The 19,275-nt window shown below is 41.2% G+C and overlaps 1 protein-coding gene across 2 annotated transcripts in view; it reads right to left on the bottom strand.

Annotated features, from left to right (window-relative positions):
* Positions 1 to 1,981: 1,981 nt before the first annotated feature.
* Positions 1,982 to 19,275, bottom strand: part of LOC122727656 (40S ribosomal protein S27-like) — a 50,777-nt gene continuing 33,483 nt past the window's right edge. Inside the window, exons 1-2 of one of the 2 annotated variants that reach the window (XM_043965335.1) lie at positions 3,158 to 3,561; positions 1,982 to 2,220 (exon numbers count right to left, since the gene is read on the bottom strand). In XM_043965335.1, the coding sequence (XP_043821270.1) occupies positions 1,982 to 2,220; positions 3,158 to 3,194 (276 nt within the window). In that variant the 5' untranslated portion in view covers positions 3,195 to 3,561. Of the gene's footprint in view, positions 2,221 to 3,157; positions 18,387 to 19,275 lie in introns of those variants that run through there. The other variant, XR_006353172.1, reaches the window with a different exon arrangement.

Genomic DNA, 19,275 nt, shown 5'->3' with positions numbered 1-19,275 from the left:
ATGCTAACTATGGTTTTCAGATATTTGTACTACTTCTTTCTAGATGTTTGGCAGCTCTAGATTATGACTATGACACTCCTGGGGCTTTTCTTTTTGAGGTTTCTTTCAGGAAGGGATTGATGAATTTTTTTCTATCCTCACTTTGCCCTGTGGGGAAGTTTTCATTTATGATTTCTTGAAATATTGTATTCAGGATCTCTAAGAAATTGCGTTTCTCCTCAATGGAGTTCAGCTCATGAGGCATGGATAATCAGTATCCAGAGTCTGTTCATTGGTAATGGCTTAAATGATGGTAGTCTACTGAAATAAGGAAATTGAAAAAGGGTCTCAGAATAACAGTGTTGTCTGGAGAAACAGAGAGTCCTTGTCCCTGCACTGATAGTTGGGGAACCTATAGAGAGATCCAACTTGGGGCTTGGTGCTCAGGTTCCCTCTCTTCTTCTCCTACTTAGGTATGTGCCAGCATTAGGGAGTAGTATCCCTGGTAATGCCTTCTGCGTAGTATAGACACACTTCAGAACCCAAACAAGGCCTCAGTCTGGTGGTGCTATCACCAGTAGAGGCTTTCTCCTCTACCCCTACACCAATTATTCCCATAGAATAGAGTAGCTACCTTTTCCTTGACTGATCACGTAGAACCAGACAGGATTCTGTAGCTGCAGGGATCAGGCTTCAGGGTTTTGACCTCTAGGAAATTTGGCCATCAGAGCCTTCCAAAGGCTCAGATTCTTGGGTTCATTACAGCAACAGGACACGTTGCAGCCATTTTTGCTGTTGTCTTGCTGTTCCTGCACCATAGTAGGCTGTTTATTTAGAAGAACCCATAGCTAGTGCCACCACTTGGGTTCCTGATTATCCTGTCAGTTTTGTAACCACTTATCTATCTAGCCAGGCCAACCTCTGGGAACAGAACAGGGAGTTGGAAGGGTGAGAGCACAGAGGATATACTACTAGCTAGCATTTATATAGTACTTTAAGTTTTGAAAAGCAAATGCTTCACATGCTATTTCATTTGATCCTAGTTAGAGTTCAAAGAAGACATGGAGTTATATCAATATAAAGGAAAAAGGAGGAAGTGAAGGGGCTGATTAAGGGTTTCTGAGAGGAAAGAGAATTGGGGAAGGAGATCAATAGGAGGGGAAATACGAGGTGGGGGAATTTCAGGAAAGAGGGGTGGTGATAGGGATCAATTGAACAGGGAGGAGAAAGTGGGGAAGGCATTTGGGAATGGAATAGTTTACCACCCACTGGTCTGGGAAAAAGAAGAAGGAGCAAAAGGTTTCCCATGGATGATTTTCTTCTGTATAGCTCTCCTTTCTTGGCCTCTGAGATAGGCTTCAGCCAACTGGCCATGAAGACTTTGACCAACTAACAGGTAATGTAGAATTTGGTCTCATGGGCTACCAGGAGACTGTGGAGTAAGAAAAGAATCAGGATGGACTTAATTTCTGCAGTAGGTAGAGTCAAAAATTGCCATTGCACCAGCTGTTCTGCTTCTGAAATACTCCAGGCACAAAGGGAGTTTTGAGTTAATAGCTTCAGTAGTGGGAGAGGAAGGGAGGGAGGGGGAAGAAGGGCCAGATACTCTGGCCTTGTTCTCCAAACTGGCCCAACCAGTGAGAACCTCATAGAAGGAAAGGACACATATAGCCTGGGGGTAGAAGAGGGGTTGATGTTTCAGGAAGTTCTGAATTAGAGGTGGAGTAGAGTAGGGATAACAGAGCATATTGAGTGAGGGGATAGAGAGAAATCATTGAAGTTCAGAGCTGGAAGAAAGCTCTTATAATTTATCTAGTCCAACCTTCACCTGAAGCATGTATCTGTTGTATAAAATCCCTGGTCATGCAACCTTTGACTCAATGCTTCTAGTGATGGGAGACTCACTCATGGAACATCCTATTTTATTTTATTTCATTTTATTATTTTTTTGTACCAAATTTGTTTTATTCTTTACACTTCCTCATTCATCTTGATTCAGTTATTAGTGCTGCTTCCTTCTGAAGGAGCATCCTTCTATAAGTCTTTCCTTTCCTCCTGTAGGCTGACAAAGTACAGTGGAGCATCTGACACAGAGAACCACCATTTGTGCATGGCTGAAGACAGTGGTGATTTTATAGCAGCTTGGACACTTTACATCCATGAAATATGAGTTCGGACTCTGCACCAGACGCTTCTTCTTGTGTTTCCACTTCTCCTCCTCAGGAGAGGGGTGCAGGAGATCTGTCACAAGAGGCATGTTGGAACGGGGAGATCTTCACCACCGGAAAAAAAACCCTATTTTATTTTTAGACAGTTCTAATTGTTAGGAAATTCATCCTGACTACTCCCCAAATCTGTCTCCCTGTATTTATTTCTACCCAGCAGGCATCCCTAGAACAAGATTTTATCCACATGGCTTCCTTTAAAAATTTGAAACAATGCTCATGTATCCCATAGTATTCTTTAGGCTAAATATTTCCAGTTCAACTGAATTTCATGTATGGCATCACTTTGAGTCTAGACATCTTCCTCTGGACACATTCACATTTGTCCATGTTCTTTCTATAATGTGATTACAAGAACTTGTGATCAGAGCAGAATACACTGGTTGTATCAGCTCCCTTGTTTAAAGTCGTATTAACTTTTTTTTCGAGCAGCCACATTATACTGGTGGATCATATTGCCTCTGATCATCTAAAATGTTCATTTTCACACAAGCTCAGTGTCTCTCATGTATAGTTGTCAAGCCTAAAAGCCCCGGGAATAGCAGTACTCCACTCCTCCCTGCCTTGCCCAGACTGCTTCCAGCCCAGCTCCCACAGTCACAGGCATCCCCAACAAATTCCAACTAACTCACCTATAGGGCATGCAAGCTGAGCTAGCTGAAGCATGTGCCAGATGAGTCACTGCCACAGGTCAAGCCATCACTACCTTCCCAACCACCATATTCCTCTAATGTGTGTGTCCTTACCTGCCCCCCCCAATGTGGGGGGAAAATTAGCTAAGGTTTATTTATAAATTCAGCAACAGTTTAGGCTTTTAAGCATTTATTAAAGTATATTAGGGGTTAGCAAAGAGAGAGAGAGAGAGAGAGAGAAAGCCACCTTTACCTAGCTATCCAAGAGAGTGAATTTCCAGAAGTTAGGAAACCTGGCTACCTTCCTCCTTCTTCTGCCACCTTGAGCTTCTTTCTGAACCAAAAAGAGAGTTTCCATTCATTCGAGTGGAACTAGAAGAGCTCCAAGCTAATTGGTTGGTAGCATTTATTGACACGATTTACAGGTGGTTCTATTAATAGAGGCAACTTCTGGGATGCTAGTCACATGCTTCTCATCAGGGGGTGGCACCCTGGTTCTCACACTCCCCCCCCCCCCTGCTTCATCAAGAAACATCATTTCCTTACATGAAGCAATAACATTACAGATATTTATGACTAACAAAATAAAGGGAATGAAAAGAGAGAAAAGCAATTGAGTGGCACATTAACAGAAGCTAAAGAGGGCACTCCCCTTTAGCAGGTGGACATTACAAACAGAGAAAAAATAAAGGGGGCACTCTCCTTTAGTAAGTGGACATTATAAACAGTGCATGCAATGGGGAAAAGGAAAGCAGGAAAATGTCCATTTATGTCTTTGGAAGTCTTTTCTCAGATGATTCTTGGGATGTCCTCTGGGTGTAGTTGTGGAATGAAAGTCTTTCAGGTGTGGATGCTGATGATCAACTAACAAGTCTCAGCTGTTTTGGGTGTGATTGTAAAGTCTCTCAGGTGTTTCAGACACTGGTAATCAGATGGAAAGTTTCCTACAAAATTGATCTTTTTTTTGGTTTGTTTTGCAGGGCAATGAGGGTTAAGTGACTTGCCCAGGGTCACACAGCTAGTAAGTGTCAAGTGTCTGAAGCCAGATTTGAACTCAGGTCCTCCTGAATCCAGGGCTGGTGCTTTATCCACTGTGCCACCTAGCTGCCCCTACAAAATTGATCTTAACACAACTTTCTTTCTTTTTTCTTTTCTTTTTTTTTTTTTTAGCAACTAACATTTATTTTATTTTTTCCAGTTACATGTAAGGGTAGTTTTCAACATTCATTTTCATAAGATTTAGAGTTCCAAATTTTTCTCCCTCCCTCACTCCCTTTCCTCCTCCCTCCACAAGACAGCAACTAGGTTATATATGTACAATCCACAAGTGTTCTTTTAATCAGTTCTTTCTATGGGGTTGGATAGTAAGCTTCCTCATTAGTTCCTTGGGATTGTCTTGGATCACTCCATTGCTGAGAGTAGTTAAATCATTCATAGTTGCTCATTGAACAATACTGCTGTCACCATGCACAATGTCCTCCTAGCTCTGCTCACTCCACTATACATCGATGTTCATGAGTCTTTCCAGGTTTTTCTGGGATCATCCTGCTTGTCATTTCCTATAGCACAAGACCATTCCACCACAATCATATAGCACAGCTTCTTCCATCATTCCTCAATTGATAGACATTCCCTTGATTCTCAACTCTTAGCCTCCACCAAGAGTTGCTATAAATATTTTTTGTACAATTTTCCCCTTTTATCTTTTTCATAATTACTATTGTTAACTGTTTCCCTTCCACCTTATTACCCTCCCCATGATATTTATTCTATTATCCATCTCCTTTCATCCTATCACTCTTCAAAAGGGATTTGCTTCTGTCTGTCCCCTCCCCCACTCTGCCCTTCCTTCTTTTGCCCCTCTCTCTTTATCCCCTACCCCTCCTATTTTCCTGCAGTGTTAGAGAGATCATTCCACCCAATTGAGTGTGTACATTATTCCCTCCTTGAGCCAATTCTAATGAGATTGAGGTCTTTGAGCCAATTCTGATGAGTGTTAGGCTCATTTACTGCCCAGATTAAATAGATTACTCCACCCAGTTGGGTGTGTTTGTGTTAGTCCCTCCTCGAGCCAACTCTGATGAGTGTAACATTCATTTACTGTCCTGCTCCTCCCCCATCTCTTCCCCCACTCAATAAGCCTTTTCCTTGTTTCTTTCATGTAGGATTTCACCTCTGCCCTTCCCCCTCCCCCAGTGCATTCCCCTCACCCTTCAATTTAACCCTGAGGATGTCATCATGGGGCAGCTAGGTGATACAGTGGACAAAGCATCACCCCTGGACCCATGGGGATCCTAGCCAAAACCCGGCTTCAGACACAAGACAATCACCCACTGTATGACCCCAGGTATGTCCCCCAACTCCAATTTTTTATGGTTCTCTAGGGTCTTGTATTTGAAAGTCAAATTTGACATTCAGCTCAGGTCTTTTCATCACAAATACCTGAAAGTCCTCTTTTCATTGAAGCCCCATTTTTTTCCTCTGAAAGATTATGATCAGTTTTTGCTGGGTAGCTTATTCTTGGTTGTAATCCCAATTCCTTTGCCCTCTGGAATATCATATTCCATGACCTCCAGTCCTTTCATGTAGAAGCTGCTAGATCTTGTGCTATCCTGACTGGGGCTCCACAGTACTTGAATTCTTTCTTTTTGGCAGCTTGCAATATTTTCTCCTTGACCTGAGAGCTCTGGAATTTGGCTATAATATTCCTAGGAGTTTTCCTTTTGGGATCTCTTTCTGGAGGTGATCAGTGGATTCTTTCAATTTCTATTTTATCTTCTTCTTCTAGAATTTCAGGGCAATTTTCCCTGACACTTTCTTGGAAGATGATGTCTAAGCTCTTTCCTTGATCATGGTTTTCAGGTAGACCAATAATTTTCAAATTATCTCTCCTGGACCTATTTTCCAGGTCAGCAGTTTTTCCCAGAAGATATTTCACATTGCCCTCTATTTGTCTATTCATTTGGATTTGCTTTATTGTGTCTTGGTTTCTCATAAAGTCACTAGCTTCCATTTGTTCAATACTAATTCTTAGGCAATTATTTTCATCAGAGAGCTTTTCCATTTGGCTTTTCAAGCTGTTGATTTTTTTCTCATGTCTTTCCTGCATCACCCTCATTTCTCTTTCCATTTTTTCCTCTACCTCTCTAACTTTATCTTCAAAGTCCTTTTTGAGCACCTCTATGGCCTGAGACCAATTCATATTTTTCTTGGAAGCTTTAGATATAGGGGCTCTGATGTTGACATCTTCCTCTGAGGGTGCCCCTCGGTCTTCCTTGTTATACTGAAGAAACTTTCTATGGTCCTCACCTTTCTCTGTCTGCTCATCTTGCCTTTCTTTCACTTGACTTTTAGCTCCTTAAAGTGGGGCACTGTTTCCAGGCTGCAGTATCCCAAGCTTCAGAAGTCCCAGGTGGTATGATTTAAGGAGGATCAGGTTCTTCACTTGCCTGGCCTATTCCCTGGTCCATAGATGACTCCAGACCAACTTGCTAATCAACTAGTTTTGTGTGTTGTGGTTGTCAGTTCTGAGGAGCCTGTACCCCTCCCCAAAATGGGACACTGCTACTCAAGCCTACCTTCTGGTTCCCAGCAGGGGTGAAAAACCCAATTTCTGCCTCAGCACCAGCATAGACCCCTGTAATCTCCCCCCTGCCCAGGGCTCAGCCCTCTCACCAGACTGTGAGCTTAGTTCCAGACGACACTATCGTTTCAGCTGATTCAGAGGCTCTGGGGGTCTCATTCTCTGGTGAGGCCTTCCTGGGACTGGATCTGTGTCAGGGTGACTGTGGGGTTGGGCTCCACTCCTGTCTCAGCACAGCAGCTCCCTCCTTCTGACCTTCCAAGCCATTCTTGGTTAGAAGATGATTTCAGCACATTCTTCTGTGGGTTTTGCTTTAACACAACTTTAAATAGCTTTGTCAATAACCAAATCAAACAATGAGAGTTCTCAAAAACATGTCTAAGGAAATTCAGAATCTTTTAGAGATTTTACAATTATTGTCCAGTTGTTACACATGAAACATATAATAAAAACAAAAATTGAAACATTCTCTAAAACTTAATATTACTACAAATCCCAATGGAGACAGCCCAGGAGCTGGAACCTTCCTAATTCTGTCATTTGGTATTGCAGTGCCTCCAACACCAATGACTCTGCTTCCATCCTAGGTTCTGCAGTGATTGTTTATTATTATTATTTTTTTTAAGTGAGGCAACTGGGGTTAAGTGACTTGCCCAGGGTCATACAGCTAGTAAGTGTTAAGTGTCTGAGGCCGGATTTGAACCCAGGTACTCCTGACTCCAGGACTGGTGTTCTATCCACCGCGCCCCCTAGCTGCCCCTATTGCAGTGATTGTTAAAGGGAACAGGCATCATGGAGAAGACCAGCTGCTGATCCACTGTGCTCTGTCCCTATCAGAGTTCTTCTGGAGCATCGTGTTCAGTTCTGGGAGTCACAGTTTAAAGACAGTGATAAAATGGAGAGTGTAGAGGGGAGAATAACCAGGATGGGGAAACCACATGATTATTTGAAGGAACAGGGCATGCTTAGCTTGGAGAGGAGAAGACTTCTCTTCACATATTCAATGGGGAGATATGATAACTGTCTTTAAGTTTTTTTTGTGTTTGGTGTTTTTTTTTTTTTTTTGCCAGGCAATGAGGGTTAAGTGACTTACCTAGGGTCACACAGCTAGTGTCAAGTGTCTGAGGTCAAATTTGAACTCAGGTTCTCCTGAATCCAGGGCCAGTGCTTTATCTACTGCACCACCTAGCTGCCCCCGCCTTCAAGTATTTTAAAGGCTGTTAGGTAGAAAGGAGTTGTTAGACTTGATCTGTTTGGCCCTAGAGGTCAGAACCAAGAACAAAGGGACACAGTTGCAAAAAGGCCAATCTAGGCTCAATGTCAGGGAGGACTGTCTAACATCCAGAGCTGTTCGAAGTGGGTTGGATTGTCTCACTGGTGGTAGACTCCCCTCCTTAGGGTTCTTCAGAGCCTGGATAACCACTTGTTGGGTATATTTAGTGGATATTCCTTTCAACTATGAGTTGTATCAGAGTACTGCTGAAGTCACTTCAGACTCAAATTCTGTGATTTTTGTGAATGATAATTGAATGAAGTCCTATCACAAGTACCTCTTTATTCCCAGAATGATTTCTTTGTTGTTCTATTATTGTTTCAGGAGCTCTGACTTCTGGTGGGTTCCTTCTCCAGTTTCCATCTAATCTCCAACCCTGGTGCTGGGCTCTGTGTCCTCAGCCTTAGGGCTCTTAGTCTCCATCCTGATTAAGTTTGCCTCAGTCCATGTGTCTTCCTCCAGGATCAAAGATGAGTAACTACATTTGGCGGTGTGTGGGGGGGGTAGGCATATGTGAATGAAGAGTGGGGTGTCACCATGACCTTTTGTTTGGCTCCCCAGATTGTAACCCTTGGTTAAATGACTCTCAGCACAGCTATCATCTCCAATTTTCCTTTTTTTTTTTTCCTCCTGGCCCATGTTGGCAATGATGTAAGTAGCTCTACTGGGAGAACAGGACCTGAAGAATCAGTTTGGCCCCAGATAGGTCTGTAATGAACATAGGACTTTCTGTGGCTTTCTCCTCACCCCCATTTCCCTGGGGCCCCCTTGTTCCTGATGGAAACTTCACAGGCTTTCTGTAGAATATCCTGAGGCTAGAGAACAGATTACTGCTGGAGAGAGGAAGAGGGTCAGTTTGGAGAAGGAAGTTGGCAAGCGTCCTTGGTTTCCATCAGCTTCTTTATATCCTCTTTCCTAGGGCGGTGTCTCAGTGCCTGACTTTCTCACCACCTTGTGGTAGTCAGATGAGGGGCCAGGACAAAAAGAGTTGGCACTGGGCCCATGCCTTAGGTTCCTCTTCCACATACACTCCTCAAGCTCTCACTCTCTGCTCCTGCTCAGCACCCCTGAATTTCAACTGTGAGTTTTCCTGGGGCCTGAAAGATAATGACTTCAAGAACCAAGGAAGGATCAATGCGATAGTATTTTTCCTTCCCTCTCATCTTCTCCTTGCTCTGTTTTTTGCCCATCTCTTTCTCTGATGCTGTCTTAGCCACTTGTTTTAGCACCCATGCCCATAAAGCCCTCTTAGTCACCCCTCTGGTTTTGTTTTTTCTCTTTTCCACTCATGATAGAGTGGCAAGTGCAACTATACTTTGTTTGTTTGTTTTGTTTTGTTTTTGTGTGGGGCAAGGAGGGCTAAGTGACTTGTCCAGGGTCACACAGATAGTAAGTGTCAAGTGTCTGAGGTCGGATTTAAACTCAGGTCTTCCTGACTCCAGGGCCGGTGCTCTATCCACTGCGCCACCTAGCTGCCCCAGGTAATTTCCCTTTTTAGGCCTCAGTTTCCTCATCTGTGTAATGAGGAGTGTGAACTAGATATTGTATAAGGTCCATTCCAGCTCTAAACCCTATTGTCCTTTCTCTCTTTTACCTCTTATTTAAGGTCAGTGCTGACCATGAGATGTTCCAGCCCTTTGGTATAATGATACCTCTAGCTGCTGGTGTGAATGGTTGTAGGATTTCCTTTCACTGGAAGAAGTTCCCTTCTACCCTATCCTTCCCCATTTGCAAAAGTCTTCTCTAATTCATTAAATAATTTTCTCTTTCTAGATACCTATATAATATTGCCAAAAAAGTTTTTGCGTTGAACTTCCTTGTCAGCAAATTGAACTTGAATTATCTACTCTTTGCAAGGTTAATTGTGTACTTTCTCCACACTATATCCCCATTTCCAACTCTTTAACTTGCTTGCTAAGACTCAGGAGCGATAGGGAGCCAGCCAAGGGGGTTGGAGCTGATACTACCAATTTAGTACAGTAAGAAATGGTATGGTCTGAGTGGCTTAAGTGGGGAAGAAGCACTTGCAGTTGAGAGTGAGAGATTTCAGCAGAGAGAATGGAATCTTGACAGAGGAGTTGACACTGTGAAGGAAGAACTGCAGTGTGAAGTCAGGGATGTTAGTGTAGGCATGTGCTTCTGGGGAGCTAGAAAGACCAAACTACTAATTGTTCATAAGCTCACATCCAATTATTACCTCTATGCAAGTGACTCCTGTGTGTATATGTCCAGCTCCAGTCTCTTTCCTGAGCGCTGGTCCCATATCACCAGCCATCTTTTGGAAATCTGGAACTGGATCTCAAACAAAGACATCTCAGTCTCAATTTGTCCAAAACAGAACTTATTAGCTTTCCCTCTAAGCCCTCCCCTCTTCCTAATTTCTCTCTTTATGGTAACATAAAGGGCACGACCATTCACCTCCTTACCCGTGCTTACAACTTAGTGTTATTCTGGACTCTTCACTTTCACCTTATATATATCCAATTCATTGCCAAATCTCATCAATTCTGTTTTCACAGCATCTCTACCCACTGCGGTCTTGGACTACCCACTGGGTTGCTGGGCTCTGATATAGGAGAATTCACCTTCTCTTGCCTAGAAATAGGCCTCCATATCACTTCCCAGCCGTTTTCCCATCATATGCCCTTGTCTATAATCCCTCTTTCTAGGTCTCCTTTCCTTTTTGAGGGCAGAGGCTGTGATGTGCTTGCTTTTATTTGTATTCTTAGTACTCAGCACGCTAAGTATTTAATAAACATATTATCTACTCACCCCACCCAACCACCCACCCACCTACCCATCCATCTATCCATCCATCCATCCATCCATCCATCCATCCATCCATCCATCCATCCATCCATCATTCTCTCATTCTCTCTCTCTCTCTCTCTCTCTCTCTCTCTCTCTCTCTCTCTCTCTCCCTCTCTCCAACTTGCTTTCTATAGCCACCAACAAACAACTGTTTGGAGCTGTATGGCGATCACTTTTGTACCTCTTTTAGAAGTCTCCCTGATCCCCATAAACAGCCAGGTTCTACTTTTCAAAACCTCTACTATTCCCTGGAGTATCCGAGAATGAATACAAGTATAATGAACAGTTACTCCAGTGGTATTCCAGGGAAAATTATATACTACTATTTCAGTTTGAAGGAACTTTGAAGGTCATTTAGTTAATCCCCTTGCCTCTATGGAACACCAAATCTCAGAGATTCTATTATTAAAGCTCCCTGGAGAATAAGATTTCATGGTCCCCATTGCAGCATCTCATTGTAGTGTCTCCTCATAGGGTTCCTTCTTCTAGCCCTTTGTCTATTATTTATTCTTCTGTGAGCCATCTCCAAGGTTCTTTAGGCTCCTCTCAATGTTTTCTATTGTTCCAGTTATAGAATTTCCTTCCCTTTCCCGAAATGCCTCTCCAGGGATGTATTTCACAAGCATTTCCAGGGATCCTGAGTTCTACTCCCTTACACTCCTTGGTTACTTCTCTGGAGTTCCTGCAGCTTTGGCTCACCTCCACTCAACCCTGTGGGCAGAGCTGCAAGATGGCCTGACCTGTTTGGTTATATAGAAAACAAGGAGTGGTACCTTTTTTTGGGTGGGTGGGGAGGGCAGGACAATGAGGGTTAAGTGAATTGCCCAAGGTCACACAGCTAGTAACTGTCAAGTGTCTGAGGCTGAATTTGAACTCAGGTCCTCCTGAATTCAGGGTCAGTGCTTTATCCACTGCGCCACATAGCTGCCCCCAGGAGTGGTGCCTTTTAAGGTAAAATGAGGATTCAGAAAGAACCCTTACTCAATTAAAAATTGCTCAGTACCTTTCTCTCTGTACCCCCTTCCCTGACCAGAGAGAAGTGTAGGAGAAAAAATAATGAGTTCAGTGTTAGAAGAGTTATTATAAAATCTGGGTTCTGCTAAGTTAATAATAATTTTATTTAACTGAAGGTCAATTCCCTTATCTATAAAATAGGAATTTCCTCAACTATAGAGTAGTTTATATGGTGGTTGTGGAAACCAAATGGTTGTTGCTGACATTTATAAAATGCTTTAAGATTTGCAAAGTTCTTTATATCCATTGTCTCATTTGAGCTTTATAAAACTCGATGTGGTAATTAATCCTAATAGCATGGGCAGGTAGGTGACGCAGAGAATAGTGTGCTGGGCTTGGAGTAATGAAGAATTTCTGATTTCAAATCCTGCCTCAGACACTTCCTAGTTGTGTGGCCCTGGGCAAGTTATTTCACCCTGTTTGCTTGAGTTTTCTCATCTGTAAAATGAGCTGGAGAAGGAAATGACAAACCACTCCAATATCTTTGACAAGAAAATTCCAAATGGGATCATGGAGAGTCAGAAATAACTGAAAATGACTGAACACAATAATAAGAGTGGGCGGGGCAGCTAGATGGCACAGTGGATAGAGCACCGGCCCTGGATTCAGGAGTGCCTGAGTTCAAATCCGGCCTCAGACACTTGACACTTACTAGCTGTGTGACCCTGGGCAAGTCACTTAACCCCAACTGCCTCACAAAAAAAAAATGTAATCAATAATAAGAGTGGGCATTTATAAGCACTTTAAGGTTTTTCAAAGATTTTTACATTTGTGATATCATATAAGTCTCATAATAACCCTGTGGTATTATTGCCTTCATTTTACAGAGGAGGAAATAGGCTCTAAGAGGTGAAATGACTTGCCTGGGGTCACACAGCTACTAAGTATCAGAAGCAGGATTTGAATGGAGGTCTTTTTGAATTTAGGCTCAATTCTCTATCCACAACTTCATGCTGCTTCTAAAGCAAGCTAACATGTATAATATAGATGGATGGACTATCTAACATAGAATGTGGCATGTCAAATATTGAGATATTTGATCTGTTATCTGGCCCACACTGTCTCCAAGGAAGTTTGTGATTTTTGCCTTTGTTATAAGCAGAAGGGCCATGGCTTAATGCTCACTCTCCTATCTCTAAGAGGAATATTGGGGTAGAGTTATATCTAGCTATTACACTTCAAATATTTGTAACCTAGGCATGTGATACTCTAATTGTGCTAAGTCTGTGCCATAACACTTTATACTTTCCATAAGAATAGCAAGGAAGACTTTATAAAATGTTTTGCTAAAATCTAGTTGTAGGGCATTTATCAGGAAAGTTCTTTGGTCAATTTAATGAGGTTATGAGGAAGAGAGTCTCTATTTTGGGACTTGGATGTGTTATAGGGCCTAGAACCCCAGAAGTTCTCTGGGGTACATCAAAGAACCTTCTCCTTGAGAAACTAAACCAAAGGACAGACACACCTAAAGAGATAACTGGAACCTGATCATGACTGAGCTAGCTCAGGGACCACCACCCTTCATTCCAGTCTCCCTCACCCCTGGAGAGATAAGATTAGGTGTGGCTGCTGCCTTTGTGAGATCCGAAGCCACCCCTCACCCAATTCCCCCAGCAACTACCAGTGGGGAATGGTCCTCTCTCAATAGGGGAACTTTCTGCAGTCAGACAATCACCTCATCGGACCACCATCGGAAGGCTATAAAAGTATCTGCCTGTCTCTTGCTTGAGGAGATTGGTATCTCAGAGTCACGCTGTGTGCCATGCCTTTCTCCCCATGAGAAGAAGTTCAAGGATTTCTCTCTTGGTTTCCCTTCCCCAGCCCCTAAATAAACTACTATCTTATTCTACTGGATTTGTGTGCAAGAGGGTATCATTCTTTAAAGAGGAATTCCTAAGGAACCCAAACCCCTACCCCTATCCCAAACCCCCTATGCTATTTCTCCCTTAACAGATGGCTTCTTCCTAGGAAGGACCTATGCAACTTCATTGAACATTTCTGTTGAGAGCTTTCTTTGGGAGACATCTAAAGGGACAGGTCCATCAAAATCTCATTGAAAGACTATAAATGGCAGAGCTATACAGTGGGAGTGGTGACCCATCTCTCCCACAGAACTACTATACCAACTATGAACAAAGAGCACCAGGCTGCTAATAATCAGGAAAACCAAAGAAAATGACAAGAAGTACATTTTTTAGCTGGATAGTCTGTGGGCACTAGGGAGAGGGCCCAGCCAGAAAAGTCCAGGCCAGTAGGATATCAGTGAAGTATTCCAGAGCAGGGACCAGGGAAACCTAGAAATGGAACCTGGGTACCAAAGGGCAGGGAGATGGGATCATGGACACACAGAGCCTGAAGATGTGTTGTTTTGAAGCCATAGTGGAGGTTGGGTGCTTGTGGGACCCAAACTTGGAAGGTAATAATCAAGTGTGCTCTGAATCAGACCATATCACCATAGCTTGTTGGCCTGAGTCACTTCAGAGGTCCTTTACATAATACATTGCTCAAAACCTGGAGGAAGTAGTTGTAAGGGCCAAATTTAATATGGGGAGAATTAATTGGGCAGCTCGCCATAATATTGGGGCAAGAAAGGAGATTAATAACCTCTTTTCAATAAACAAAACAGGATTTATTAATGGGAACAAATTAAAAACACAAGTGAAGTTAATAAAGCTAGGGACAATGAAAAAGGGAATAGGGGAAGGAAAAAAATACAACCCACAAACTCACTACCACCCAGAATCAGCAGCAGTTCCAAAGAGAACCAGCTGCGCAGCACTCCCCCAGCACCAAAGCCCTGCCATTCTCTCAAAAAGCACACAGTAAAGCCTTGACAAAATCCCAATCCATGATACGACTGAAAAAAAGAAGTAAACAAAACACCAATGACAAAGAAATGATAGGCAGAGATGCCCAAGAAATAAAACCAGACTCCCAATGCAAGTATCATTATCCCAATGAAAGTTAGGCTAGTTTTTCTTTTCTTTTTTTCTTTCTTTTTTTTTTTTTTGTGAGGCAATTGGCATTAAGTGACTTTCCCAGGGTCACACAGCTAGTAAGTGTGAAATATCTGAGGCTGGATATGAACTCAGCTCCTCCTGAGTCCAGGGCCAGTGCTCTATCCACTGTACCACCTAGCTGTCCCTAGTTTTTCTATAAAAGTTGTTTAAACCATCATTGAGACTTGATTTGCTTAGGCAACTAAAGGCTCAGACTATTGACATTATTTCCTGATCATCTGAATATGAAAAAGCCCTGGACGTGGAGGAAGGGGTTGGGGGAATCAGGCTATACATAAACCTCACTTTCATCTGAATTAGAAAAAGCAGAGCTGAACACATAATATATGCAGAGTTTGCTATAGAAACACATTAAAATTAATAGGGAAGCATGCAGGAATAGTGAGGAGGAATGGGGGATTAAAAAGGGAAGAAAGATTCTAAGAGGGATTAATCATAAGCAGAAGAAGCCCCAGCTCCAGAGGGCAGATCAGGAAGGGTGGGATTAAAAGAAGGAAGGAAAAAGAGAGAGAAAAGAACAAAAGAATAAAGCAAATGCAAGAATCTATGACTGAAGACTGGGTGAGAGGAATAGTAAAAAGGCAGTGAAGAGGAAACAAATTGCATCAATTACAGATCACTAGTGTTGAGTGGCTAGGTGGCACAGCTAGGGTGCTTAGCCTGGAGTCAGGAAGACCTGAATTCAAATGTGACCTCAAACACTTCCTAGCTATATGACCTTGGGCAAGTTATTTAACCCTGTTTGCCTCAGATCCTTATCTGGAAAACAAGCTGGGGAAGGAAATGGCAAACAACTCCAGTATCTTGGCCAAGAAAACTCCAAATGGGGGGTCACAAAGAGTCAGACGCAACTGAAATAACTGATCAACAACTACATGTTGAGCAAACACTTCCCCCCTTACCACTTTCTTTGTAAAGGGAGAGGGTAAGGGATCAAGGGCAAAGAGAGGAAAAAGTAAAAGAAAAAAGGATGGAGAGAAACACAAAATCAACAATCATAACTATAAGGGATAAAATCACCTATAAAATAGAAAGAGGCAGCAGAATGGATTAGAAACTAAAATCCAACAATATGCTATTTACAAGAAATACATAAGGAACAAGAACTCACTTTTTGGCAAAAATTGCTGGGAAAACTGGGAAGCAGTTTGACAGAAACTAAGTATAGATCAGCATCTTACACTGTACACCAAGCAAAATGGGTATATGATTTAGACATAAAGGGTAATATCATAAGCAAATTAGGGGAGCAGGGAAATTTTTACCTATCAGATATGTAGATAAAGTAAGAACATGTGATCAAAGAAGAGATAAAGGACCATGGGAGGTAAAATCAATAATTTTGATTGTTAAATTTAAAAGGTATTACACAAAACCAATGTAACCAAGATTAGAAGGAAAGTAGGAAACTGGGGGAAATTTTACATTAAGTTCCTCCATTAAAGGACTCATTTCTCAAATATATAGGGAACTGAATCAAATTTATAAAAATAAGATCCATTACCCAATTGATAAATTTTCAGAGGATATGAATAGTTTTCAGAAGAAGAAACCAAAGCTATCTATATTTATATAAAAAGGTTCTAAGTAACTATTGATTAGAGAAATACAACTTAAAAGAACTCTGAGGTGCTACCTTATACCTATTAGATAGAAAATGAAAATTATAAATGCTAGAGGAGATCTGGAAAACTGGGACATTAATCCACTGTGTGGCATTGTGAACTGGTCTAACCATTCTGGAAAACAATTTGGAACTATGCCCAAAGGACTATAAAACTTTGCATACCCTTTGATCCAATAATATCATTACTAGGTCTTATCCCAAAGAGATCAAAGTTAAAGGAAAAGGACCTACCTATATCTACAAAAATATTTATAGGGGCACCTAGGTGTCGCAGTGGATAGAGCACCGGCCCTGGAGTCAGGAGTACCTGAGTTCAAATCCGGCCTCAGACACTTAACACTTACTAGCTGTGTGACCCTAGGCAAGTCACTTAACCCCAATTGCCTCACTAATATATATATATATATATATATATATAACAGCTCTTTTTGTGATGGCAAAGAATTGGAACATGAAGGGATATCCATCAATTGGGGAATAGCTGAACAAAATGCGGTATATGATTGTGATGAAATACTATTGTCCAATAAAGAGGATGAAAGTAATGCTTTCAGAAAAGCATAGAAAGACTTATGTGAACTGATGTAATATGAAGTGACAGTAACAGCAATATTGTAATGATTAACTATGAAAGACTTAGCTACTCTAATCAATACAATGATTTGAGCCAATTCCAAAGGCTCCATAATGTAAGATGGTATCCACCTTCAGAGAGAGAACTGATAAAGTCTGAGTGTAGATTGAAGCATAATTTTTTCTTTCTCTATTTTTCTAGCTTTTCTTTTTTCAACAGGAGTAACATAGGAATGTTTTTCATGGTTTCACATATAAAACTGATATATTGTTTGCCTTCTCAATGGGTAGAGGTGGGGTAGAAGAGAGAGAATTCGGTACTCAAAATTTTTAAAAATGAATGTTGAAAATAAATTATTTTTAAAAAAAGAAACACATAAAAGACAGGAAGATTCACACAAAGTTAAGATAAGAGGCCACAATAGAATCTGTTATGCTTGAAATAAAATCTATTTATCTATCTATCTATTTATTTTTTGCGGGGCAATGAGAGTTAAGTGACTTGCCCAGGGCCACATAGCTAGCAAGTGTCAAGTGTCTGAGGCCAGATTTGAACTCAGGTACTCCTGAATCCAAGGGCCGGTGCTTTATGAAGTGCACCACCTAGCTTCCCCCGAAATAAAATTTTAAAAAGCATGGATACCAGTCGTGATCTCAGATAAGGCATTATCAGGTTATTGTGCAAATCAAAAAAGATAAATACATTTAAAATATATCATGGTGATAATAATAATAACATTTATACAGCACTTATTATGTGCCAGGCATTGTGTTAAATGCTTCACAATTATTATCTTATTTGATCCTCACAACAACTCTGGGAAGTAGGTGCCATTATCATCCCCATTTTTTACTGATGAGGAAACTGAGACAAAGGTTAAGTGACTTGCCCAGGGTCACAAAGATAGTAAGTGTGTGAGGCCAGATTTAAACTTAAGTCTTCCTGTGACTCTAAGCTGAGTGCTCTAGCCATTATGCCACTTAGCTGCCCCTTGTAGCAAAAAACAATGATATCAATATAAAGTATTATAACTATCATTTCCTTCACAGAATCATAATATTTCAGAGCTGGAAGGAAGCTTGCTAGTATGGGCATGCAAAGGTTTTTCTTAAAACATTTTTAAAATTCTGAACTTCTATAACAACAACAACAACCACAACAACAAAGAGCATTTCCATACACATATCAGAAGACAAAAGAGAAATTCATTGGAAACTGTAAACCTCCATATTATATGATTTGCTTTAATATATGTGTGTGTATAATTCTAAATATTACTTTCAAAACTGTCCTGCTTATCTGTGCTGCCTTTTGAATTTCCTTTTGTTATCTTCTGAATTTTAAAAAATGTTTCAGTGTTCCCCCTTTTTTGGTATTACTACTGATATAATAATTAATTATTCCCTCATTAAAAACCTTGAAAGAAAAGAAATTTTAAAAAACTTGTAGAAAAAAGGTAGAGTCAAGCAGAATTTATTAAAATATTGTACATGTTCTCAGAATCTAAAAAAAGCTTTGAACTTCCGACCCAATCAACCAACCAGCTTGAAGAACCTCCCCATTCTGGGAGGGGACAGGAAGGAGGAAAGGGGAGCCTGCCTTTTTGGTTCCTGGCTTGGTGGTGATGGCAGAGAATGATGGGGAGGAGCTGAGGAAAGATAGGATTGCGAGGTTATAGGAATTCTGTTCTCAATCTTTCTATATTTCAATAAACCCTTAAAAATCTAAACTCGTTTTATCAGTGATTTTAGTCAGTTTCCCCCAAAACTGGGGGAACAGATTAGAACCCACATTTAGAATTTTAAATTACACACAAGATATTTGAATGTGAGAAGGTTTAAAATAAGTAATGTGAGAATTTGATAGAGAGCTAATCACAAAAGAACAAAAGAATTGTTTTGGAGTAATGAGAACCCATGTGAGATTAGATAATAAAATTTTGTAAAGAAAAAAAAATATTTTACATGCGACCTCAGACACTTGATAGTTACTAGCTGTGTGACCCTGGGCAAGTCCCTTGGCCCCAATTGCCTCATCAAAAAAAAAAAAAGAGTCTAAAAATGACTCTCTCCTCATTTTGTGTCCCTCACCTTGATTGGTTGGTAACATGCTTCGACACAGGTCCTTTGTAGACATAGCTTGCCATTGTTGTGGTAAGAGTTAAGTCATTCAAAGTTGTTTTCCCCTACCACAATGTTGTCTTTGTATAAATTGTTTCTTGGTTATGCTTACTTCACTTTATATCAGTTTATATTTCTTAGGATTCTCTGAAATAATCTTTCATCATTTCTTACAGTGGAATAATACTCTATTAATTCACCCAGCAGGGCTTACCCCCAGGGCACTGACATTCAGAGAAGGGAGCTTCCTCTGAAGGAAGTGCCATCTTGGTGATGTCCTGGTGCTTTCCCTTCCATCCTCTGTCTCTAGTGTCCACAGTGCCACTCCTCTCCTGTTTCTTTCATCATGGCACTGTATTCGTTGGGCTGCCTTCTTTCACAACTCCTGTATATCCCCCTCTCCAAGGTTGTCAAGAA

This window comes from Dromiciops gliroides, chromosome 5 (genome assembly GCF_019393635.1).
Source record: "Dromiciops gliroides isolate mDroGli1 chromosome 5, mDroGli1.pri, whole genome shotgun sequence".
NCBI lineage: Eukaryota > Metazoa > Chordata > Mammalia > Microbiotheria > Microbiotheriidae > Dromiciops > Dromiciops gliroides.
This window is presented reverse-complemented; position numbering and strand designations above follow the sequence as displayed.